At 36.6% G+C, this 10,965-nt stretch overlaps 1 protein-coding gene across 1 annotated transcript; it reads right to left on the bottom strand.

Moving 5' to 3' along the window:
- Positions 1 to 2,792: 2,792 nt before the first annotated feature.
- On the bottom strand, positions 2,793 to 8,889 carry LOC103132803 (butyrophilin-like protein 2). Its single transcript, XM_016667593.1, has 3 exons — positions 8,877 to 8,889; positions 3,217 to 3,519; positions 2,793 to 3,100 (listed from the first exon to the last, which is right to left on the bottom strand). The coding sequence occupies exons 1-3, from the start codon at positions 8,887 to 8,889 to the stop codon at positions 2,793 to 2,795; spliced, it is 624 nt and encodes a 207-aa protein (XP_016523079.1).
- Positions 8,890 to 10,965: the final 2,076 nt, after the last annotated feature.

Here is a 10,965-nt window from a genome sequence, read left to right on the forward strand (position 1 = left end):
CAATAATATACATGGCACTGTAAAAACAAAAAAATGAATTTTTGCTTAAATCTGTTTAACAACCCTGGTTGTAACAACCTGGGTTGTTATTCTTCTGTACGTAATTCATTTGTTTATTGACTTGCTCAATTAAATTTCTTACGTACACATTGCAAATGGTATTTTTTATTATAGTTGATCATGTTGTTTTTCATGTCTCCTTATTTCTTTTGTTCCTCCTATAATTGATGGAGATGTATAGAAATTATTTATAATGTATAAAGGTATTGTTTGTCATTTAATTAGCTCTATATCATTAAGAAAATGAAAAAATATGTTGTTTTATAATGCCAGAATTAATAGTAAATAATAAAAACTTTGGTATTCTGACTTAGTAATTATATTAGTTGTGTTACCACCCCCACACCACTAGAGGCAGTAACAGGCCCGAAAAGATGCAACTAAGAAGCAGATTTAGAAGTACACCGAAAGCTACAGAATTTGCTATAAACTGTGAGCTGCCATGAAGTAAATAAAAGAGAGAAGTTCAAATACATTCTGAGAGTGAAACTCCTTCCTAAAGGTGAAAATATATCACAGATTTAAAAAGAAAATAAAAACGGAAGTATAGGAAATAGCGCCCCCTTCACTTCCGGATTGCAATGGTCCCATTTCCAAATAAGGTATGAGACTGACAGTGGTCAATTCCCGCCCCTTTCTGTTTGCTGCAGCGAGGTGTACTTGCGTGGAAGGCTCTCCTCGCCGACCGGAGTTGGACTGTTTTGTTGACATTCCGTTTAGGGTATCTCCATCTAGTGGATGCATAACCTAACTCCAGCCTCTACTGTAGCCTCTATTCTGTGCGCCTTATAACGCGGAAAATACGGTAATTATTATTATTTTAAATACTTATACTGCTTCAAACAAGGACGTTGTTTTGGTTAGTGCTTCACGTGGTGGCAGACTTCTGGGTATTTATACTAATTTACATTAATATATATTTATGTGTAGCGACAGGTGGACCAGCACAGGGCCGGGCAGAGGCCACTAAAGGGGCAGGTGCTCAACAAAAAAAAGGGCACATCTAACCGCATTCTAGGACAGAATATTAACAAAGCCACACACTTTCAGAGTTTAATAAACAATGATAAATTACGAAATTGTGACATACACAATCAAAGCTAAGGAAAATCTCTAAAGCATACAACTATGCATATGTAAGATATGTTATTAGTAATTTCTTTCTGCAGGTCTGTTTTGTTATAGGAAAGTATTACAATATTCAAACCCACAATTTAGCAAGATATGTAAATCAGAGCTGGACCACCAGACATACTTTGTCTTTACAGAATTACACTATTTAAAATGTAAACAAGGGCACAAGGCAACCTTTTAGTGACTGTAATCTATAAAAAACAGCTGCCTGTTTGCTACAGTGGCGATGAAGATGGTCCATTCAGGAAAGCAGAGCTGCATCAAACTTTAATATGGAACTGCTGAAAAAAGAAAAAAACAAACCCAAAAATTCAATTGTTAATGCATGTCACCATGAGAAAAGCCTACATACTCTGTGAACCAGACCCTAAACTTACTTAAAGTTTGGATTGAGCTTTCTCCCCTTCATTCATGGCACTTTTATTACATACATTATCTATCTTGGTAGTTCAGGGTGAGTTATTTTTAATTCTACATTAATATCCTTGTTGGACTTTTATTTAAGTGTTATTTTCCTTCAAGATACATTTATCTAACGCCAGAATAAATGCGATGTACATTATGCAGCAAAGGAAATTAGAAGACATATATCCATTATGGAGACACAGGGAAGAAGCTTTTTATTTATCTAGCTTTGCTAGCAAAGTCGTTAGCTAGCAGCTAGCTAATAACACATCAACAGCAGCCTAATGTCTGTATGATAAAAATACTGAATAGATAAGAACAGTTTCTCCTCACCTGGCTGTCTCCTCCCCTCAGTAGTTCTTCAGAGAAAGGCAGACAGAGGCCTGTCAGTGTCTGTTGTATCTCATTACCTCTCTGCTTAAACCGCTGAAGCAGAAACGAGACTTCAACGTTTTCCGTCATCTGACAAGCAGCAAGTCTACTCCACTTTATTCACCAAAAACGATTTTAATTCACCAAAAACTGATCTGTAATCTGGAACGTTCGCTATGTTGAGCTCCAGTTAGCTGCCTTATCTCACTGCGCCAGAGGCAACTGCGTCATGCATCACTGGCAAAAGGTCAAAGGTAACAAGGTGACTGGGGGGTTTATTATGTTGTTAAAAAAAAAAAACCAAAAAAAATAATAATTGTAGTACATGTTATGTGTCAGAAGAGGGTTTAGGAAATGATAATACCAAAAAACAAAAAAAAAATTGACCAAAAGGGCACTTTGGGGCAAGGAGCAAAAAGGGCAGGTGCTCAAGCACCCCCAGCCCCCCCGCACGTGCCTGGACCAGCAGCTGCTCTATTTCCCATCCAATTTATGCATCCAATTTTTTTGTGCGCCGCACTTTTCTACATTTTTTCGTACTCCAAGTTTTAGTGTGAAAACTGTGCAGTCTTTGATGCAAGAGGCCCCAGATGTTTTATTTGCATCCAAAACATTAAACATGTCAGCTAAAACGTGAAATACACAAAAAATGCATCCAACCAATCAGCTGCAATCCTGCAGACATTCAGTTTGTGATGTCCTGTCATAGGTTTGTTGCCTATTTCTATGGCAACAAGGTATAGTTGTAAAAAAAAGTATAATTTTAATTAAATGTAAGCAAGAAACCCAAATAACACAGATTTGAAATATCAGAACTTTCTTTACATTTGCTGACCTGGTTTCGCTAAAGTTCCTCTCCTCAGGTCCCTCCTGTTTATCAAGTCCCAATGAGTTCTGATGCTGCAGCTGTATGTCACATTACTATCAGCATCTGGACCTGTCAGAGAGCTGCTGATGTCATAAAGCTTCTCCTCAGTCTGATGGACTGTGATTCTGTTCTGCAGAGCCGTGTTGGATGGAGGCTCAGTGGACCAGGTGAGTTCAGGTTGAGGGTAGATCCCCTCTGAGCTGCAGGTGATCCTGTTTCCATCCTGATGGATCCTGATGTCAGAGACTGGAGCTGCAGACATTGAGAAAAAATTTATAACAATACCACAGAGGAAATATCATGGAACCCCAAAGTAAAAATACAACTTTCAAAATCTAATGATTTGAATAAAAGGTTTTCACATGAAGGTCTCATACCTTCTACTGTAAGGACAACATCATATTCATAATAGGTGTCGATTGTAATTGCAGAGCACCAATATCTTCCCTCATCATAAACCTTCACTCCTCTCAGCAGCAGTGAGACGTTTCCTCTGGAGATCTGATCCTCAAACAGAGACGCTCTGGATCTGAAGCTCTCAGAGTAGCTGGAGCCACGATGGTCATATCCTACAATCCGAGATGATTCATGTTTCCATTCTATGTAGATAATCCTCCTCTTGGACTGACATGGTAAAATGCAGTTCTCATTGAGAACACAGGACACACTGGTTTCAGAGCCTGCAATGTGAAAGAAAGGTTGAATCCTTTTGATGAAAGAGGAAACTCCCCAGATAGCAAGAGATGGTAATTCAAAATTGAATTATGGTCAAAAAGGTTGATTTTTGGTTGAGGCCAACGATTAATGGTGGATAAACCTTCAAACAATCATCCAATTATAGCCAAGTAACTAATGTTGAAGAGATGTGTTTGAATCAATGTTGTTTTGTGGTCAAATTCTAATGATTGAAATGCCAACGTCTGATCAATGCTGATTCAAATATTGATTCAACATTGAGAAGGGGATGCTGTTCTCTTCTCCTCTTTTGCACTCCTTTTTGTACATTTTCTCACTTGTCCATAAAAATTATTACTCTTTGTGTGTTATGTGTTGATGCAAAAACATCTGAGTCACTACAAGGAGTGAAGCGGTCACCACCCCCAGACTCCCTATTTACATGAGTGGGATGTCCCAATCACACAGCCACTTTGCTGCTGTCTTGTTAGCAAGTTTCAAAAGATGTTATTTCAAATTAAATGAATTGTGATTTTAAAAAAGGTTGGATTTACGGTGAAGGTTGACGATTGGCAGTGGATAAACCATCAAACAACCATCCAATTCTAGTTAATCAACTAATGTTGAAAATGTGTCATTGACTCAATGTTGCGTTGTGGTCAAATTCTAATCGTTGAAATGCCAATGTCTAATCCATTGTTTTTCAACACTGGTCCTCCAGGCAAACTATACTTTGTCCTGCAATTTTTAGGTATTTCTCTAATTCAGCACACATGATTTTAATTGATGGTTGATTAACAGGGTTTTGCTGAATTGCACTCATCTGAAAACATGCAGGTCAGTTTGCTTTGAGCACCAGGGTTGGGAAAAACTGGTAATCAAGTTTGAATCAAAGTATGCTGCTTGTCACACCACTTCCTCACACTGCCCTTCTCCTTCTCTTTCCCCTCCCTCTCACTTTGTTGAAATAAACAAGTAGATTTACTCTATTGCCTTTCCAATGGTTTATTGAACATATTTCTCTATATCCCAGCAATGAAACTGTTATCACCATTGAGCAGCTTCCTGTTTGCTCCTGTTGGTATTTTGATTATTTATCTTTAGTGACGAAATCCAAATCTTGGAGGCTGGAGGGCCTCTTTGCCATCACCCTAATCTTTACCTCCTTCCTCCATTTATCACCTTCATGTCACTACTGTTGCTGCTCTGCTGTAGGGTCTGAGAAAATGTGGGTTTTTCAGAATGACATTTAGAAAAGTCGAATTTCATGAATATAGCCACAGGAAAATACATTGGAAATTTTGCGAACAGGGATGTGTTTTTCTCGTCTTAGTTCTCTAAATCACAAACAACACAAATGTAATATTTGGATTATTTCTCAGAGTGAGATCTGTTGGTGAATAAATAATCACAACAGAGATATATGACCAAAGATCACAGAGGGTATTATTTTAACTTTTCATCATGTTCTATGTCATTATTAATATTTTCACTTCATTTCCTGTTTCATCCTCACTTTAAAATAAATAATCTGCAGTTAACATCTGAATAATAAGATAAAGGGGACAACAAATGTTTTACTCACCTACTCCAGAAAACGTCCACACAAAATTAAAAAGAACTAAAACCAAGAATCTCCTGGTTCTGATCATTTTAGTCATAATTTGTTTGCCGCAAAGCTACGAAGAAACAAATTATTGTTTAACTGTTAAAATACTCAACTACAAATAGATCCGGCACCTCAGGTTTGTTAAGAATTTAAACCATTTCTAATAACTAGAAAATGTCTTTAATCCAGAGTAACTCTGATGACATGTAGCTTCACTTATCTAAGAGTTTATTCTGATTGTAAGGAGGAAGTTTGTTCTGCTAAATGTTCTGGTCAGCCACAGGAGATAGAAAAAATATATTTTAGCTTGGTGTGTGATGTTTGTGGTTATAAGAGGAAATCTCACCCTCACGAATCACGTGATAACAGGAAGAACAGAGAGAACCTGCATATTTGGCTTCATGTTTTGTGGTTTACTAAATATACTTTGTAAGTTTAAGCCTACCTCTGTTTTAGTTTTGTATCATTTAAATAAAGTTTAAGTCAGATAAAGTTTAGACATAAAAAGTTAAATTGTTATCTATTAAACCCATTCATCAGTGAGGAGTTTAATACTCAAGTCATCCTGCACACAGAACCACAGTGTAGGGATTTGGTTGTTTCTGTGTTTATTCAGGTTTCTGTTTCTGTGGAGTCTCTGTGTTTCCGTTTCTCCCTTGATTAGTTTCACCTGTTTCTTGTTTCCCCTGATTGTCTCCCTGAGTATTTTAACCCCCCTGTGTTCCTGGTTCCTTGTCAGATTCTCATCCTGTCTGTCGTCAGTTGATTGTTTTCTGTCAGTTGCTACTAGAGATTAGCTACTAGCTCTGCGCTGCCTGGATTTCTTGTGTTTTGTTATTAAAACCATAATTTACTCTCCATAACCTGTAGGGCCGGCCCAAGGCAAAAGCAAACTAAGCAGCCGCTTGGGGCCCCAGAGCCATCAAGGGGCCTCCTCAGTGGAGCTAATTTTTAAGTTTTTTAGTAATAATTTCTATGTCATTATAATATCAAAAACAAACAATTTCACTATGAAGAGGTTTGTTTTTAGAATAATATATATTTGGTAATATATATAGAAAAATTTATTTTATGGATAAAAAGGGGGGGGGGGGGATTGCTCTTGGGGCCCCCTGGTGGCCGCGGTAGGTACCGCGCGCTTCACCGGTATCATGAGCTGCAATGAGCATCCAAATGTCCAAAGTGCTGGTCAGAAGTTAAGTAAGCAAAACAATGTCTCAAAAAAGGACTTATCCTTCAGGGAGGGAGAAAAGAAAGAGGAAGAATAGAAAAAACCAAGATAAAGGTTTGTTTTTATGAGCCTTGGTGATGAATGTAATGTAAAGATTAGTAAAGCTGCTAATAGAAAATTAGCTTGATAGCAACCTGGAACGGTCCAGTTCAACAGCCAAACATTTATGCTAGGGTCTTTGTGTTTGTGTGAAACTGAAGTTAAACTTGTGAGAGTTGATTCTCCTGCTCTGTATATTTCTGATGTATTTTTGGCTTCAAAACGCCGAGTTTGATAACAATAATTAAAACTTCTCAATGTCTGACATTGTCTAGCAAAATGTTTCTACGTCAGGCTACAAGGCTGCTGTTGTATATTTGACTGATTCAATGATGAAAAGGAGTCAGGTGGATTTTTAGATGAACTTTAGTGGATTAAGAATGAACGAATCATATGTACTAATACATGACAGAGTCGGAACTCAGCTAACATGCTAACAGCTCATTTTCGGAGGGAGACAACACTCTTCTTCCTCTGTCAAAACTCCAGGCTACTCCTTCCATTGTTGCAAAGGACCATGGGACATGCACTCTACCCTGGCAAAGGTGCACAAACAGTCCACCCCAAACCAGACACCAACTATCAAAATGCTAACCAAATAACTGCAACTCAAATAGTCACCTGTACTAGACTACAATATTAGAAACAATAAGTCCCAAGTAAATTCTGGTTAAATCAAAACAAATTCTCAACAGCTGCTACATAGACGAGCTGCTCTGTGCTGTAGTTGGGATTTGCTGTTTGCTGCTGAGCATTTTAGCATTTTGTGGCTAAAACAAACATTATTTTTACATCAACTTCTAAGTTATGTGAAACTTCTGTTAAAATCATTTGAAGGCTCGGAATCAGTCCAGTACCGGTACCGTCCACATTCTCAGGGGAGAAAAACTCACCTGGTATAAATGACATTTTTAGCTATTGGAGTAACGCTTAAGAGAAATTGATTTAATCAAAGAATGTCACGAATATGTGTGTAGGGCTGCACCGATTGCAGTTTTCTGGCCGATCCCTGGTTACTGATCTTTAAAAGGCCTGACTGCAGAGTTTGATTTTGGCTGATATGAACTTTTTTGTCTGAATTGTCACTAAATGTAGCAAGAAAGTCTCTGAGTTGGCACAGGTGAATATTGTTAACTGTAAATGTTCAGACCTGACCTGGTCGGTCTGTCAGTCAAACCTCTCACTGCAGAGCAGAAGAGAACAGAGACTGATTTATAAACCTTTGCTGATAAAGATAAGATGAAGGGATAAGATGGGCTTCACATGTAAATATCAACAGATCACGATCCCCCAAAATGAAGGAAATCGGTCCCAGAAATCAACTGGTTCATAAATCAGTCAGCCAATAATATATCCTATATTATACATGTATTTAATGTAAACAGCCAGAGATGCAGTAAGTTTATAGCAGGAGTGTGAATGATCTAATGATCGGACTGCTGATTGCAGCCGGTCCACATTGTTAGCAGAACTAGAGGGTCCCAAAACTACATGGAGGCTTGGGCCGGCCCTGATGGCCTGGGCCCACAGCGTCAGCCTCACCATCTCAGATCCACACATCATGACACGGTTATATTGATAAAATAATAATCACTCTGATTTAATCTTTTCATCCCCAACTTAAGAGCAAATATTTTCCCTACATTTTTATTTCTGAGTCACTTTTTGAAATAAGACCTCAGGAACATCCATCCGATGATGTTTTCGAAATTTACCTTGAAATTGATTTTAAATCCCACTGACCAAGTTTTACCAAGACTGAGTTCAGAGATTTCTGCTAACAGCTGGGGATTGAACTAGACCAGACCAGCGTAGAAGAACAGGATAAAGAAAGAAACCATGTGGAAAAGAAATCTATTTGCTCTGATGGTGAAAATCAACTTTGAGTCTTTTTTTCTGTGAATAAATCATCAAAATTTATCCAAGATGAGAATCTTCAATGTCCTAGTTGTCTATTATTTGATCCAGTAATCAAGTCCCAGGAAGAATCCCTGATATTCTCACCACATTCAGGAAATTCAGAGAGGTAACATGAGACACAATTTTTCCCTTCATGCTAATGGGTTTTTTTATATTCTTTTTTTTTTTTTTTGCTCATTTCTAACCATCTGATCCCATAATGTGAGTTTGCTTAAATGTGAACTTTTTGCTCAATCAGGACCTTCAGCTTCAAACAAGAAACTTCATCCATCTTATAGAATAAAACTTTTTGATTCATTTAGGATCGTCATACAGCCTGTTTCAATGGCCACTGCTAAATACAACTTTGGTGACTGAAGAATGTGGATTCATCATAGCAATAATGCATTCCAATTATCGTTTGAATAAAATGACAATTCAGGATTCTTACTTTTAGTATTTTTTCAACTTTTTCATCAATAAGAACCTCAATAAATATCCATTAATTTGAAAATATTTTACATGCAGCCACTGAGCAGATTAGTGATGGAAATCACAGTTTTTTACAGGCACGTGTAACTCACCTTGAATTACCATGATAGATATTATGTATGTAATAAAAGTGTGTCATTTATGTATGGGAAAAAACTCAACCCAGACTTTAAGTAAGTTTAGGGTCTGGTTACCAGAGTATGCAGTTAAAGTTTTTCCCCAATTATTCAATGAAAAAAAAAAAAAAAATCACCTCAGTTAAGTAAAATAAAATTGTAATCAAAATTTTTGGAATTGTAATGATTTCTTTTTAAAAAACAAAAAGTTTTGTTTAAAAAACTTTTTTTTTAAATGAAATAACTCATTTTTGTCTCGTGAACTTAAAAAGTTATTTGCCAAACAAACTTTTATTTGCACACACCAGAAATCTTTTGTTGCGATTTTAGGCCCCGCCCACGACGTCATGTGAGAAAAAAGTTTTTTAAGGAAAACTCAGTTGGCTTTTCTCATGGTGTCATGCATTAACAATTAAATTTTTGCTTTTGTTTTTTTCTTTTTTCTGCAGTTCCACGTTAAAGTTTGATCCAGCTCTGCTTTCCTGAATGAACCATCTTCATCTCCACTGTAGCAAACAGGCAGCTCTGTTTTATAGATTACAGTCACTAAAAGGTTGCATTGTGCCCTGTCAGGGCCGGGCAGAGGCCACTAAAGGGGCAGGTGCTCAAAACAAAAAAGGGCACATCTAACCGCATTCTAGGACAGAATATTAACAAAGCCACACACTTTCAGAGTTTCATAAACAATGATAAATTATAAAATAGTGAGATATACAATCAAAGCTAAGGAAAATCTCTAAAGCATACAACTATGTATATGTAAGATATTTTATTAGTAATTTCTTTCTGCAGGTCTATTTTGTTGTAAGAAAGTATTGCAATATTCAAACACACAATTTAGCAAAATATGTAAATCAGAGCTGGACCACCAGACATATTATGTCTTTATAGAATTACACTATTAAAAATATAAACAAGGGCCCAATGCAACCTTTTAGTGACTGTAATCTATATAAAAAAGAGCTGCCTGTTTGCTACAGTGGAGATGAAGATGGTCCATTCAGGAAAGCAGAGCTGCATCAAACTTTAACGTGGAACTGCAGAAAAACAAACAAAAAAAAAAACAAAAGCAAAAACTGAATTGTTAATGTCACCATGAGAAAAGCCTACTGAGTTTTGCTTAAAAAGACTTTTTTTTAAATTAAAATCACACATTTTTGTCTCATGAAGTGACATTTCTTTTTGACAAAACAAACTTATTGGCACATGTCAGAAATCTTTTCTTGCTATTCTAAGTTTTTGTTTGACTCAAAGTTTTTCTTGTGATTCTCACATGACGTCGTGGGCAGGAGCAAAAATCACAACAAAATATTTATGATGTGGGCAAATAAAAGTTTGTTTGGCAAATAACTTTTTAAATTCATGAGACAAAAATGAGTTATTTAATAAAAAAAAAAGCTTTTTAAACTAAACTTTTTGTTTAAGAAAAAAAGAAATCATTACAATTCCAAATATTTTGATTACAATTTTATTGTACTTAACTGAGGTAAAAAAAATTTTTCCATTGAATAACTGGGAGAAAAAAAAATTAACTTCATACTCTGTAAACCAGACCCTAAACTTACTTAAAGCCTGGGTTGAGTTTTTTTTTCCTGTCATTAATGCCATACTTTTATTACATACATTATATCTATCATGGTAATTCAAGGTGAGTTATTTTTAATTCTAAATGAATATCCTTGTTGGACTTTTATTTAAGTGCTATTCTAGATACATTTACCGAATGCTAGAATAAATGTACATTATGCAGCAAAGAAAATTAGAAGACATATATCCATTATGGAGATGATCGGTTTTGGACGGGCGATGTTCCTCGTATTGCAAACGATACTGAAGAATGACTGATATCATTAACGATACAGGGAAGAAGCTTTTCAGTTATCTAGCTTTGCTAGCAATGTCGTTAGCTAGCAGCTAGCTAATAACACATCAACAACAGCCTAATGTCTGTATGATAAAAATACTGAATTGATAGATAAGAACAGTTTCTCCTCACCTGGCTGTCTCCTCCCCTCAGTAGTTCTTCAGAGAAAGGCAGACAGAGGCCTGTCAGTGTCTGTTGTAT

This window comes from Poecilia formosa, unplaced genomic scaffold (assembly GCF_000485575.1).
Source record: "Poecilia formosa unplaced genomic scaffold, Poecilia_formosa-5.1.2 Scaffold1335, whole genome shotgun sequence".
Classification (NCBI taxonomy): Eukaryota; Metazoa; Chordata; class Actinopteri; order Cyprinodontiformes; family Poeciliidae; genus Poecilia; species Poecilia formosa.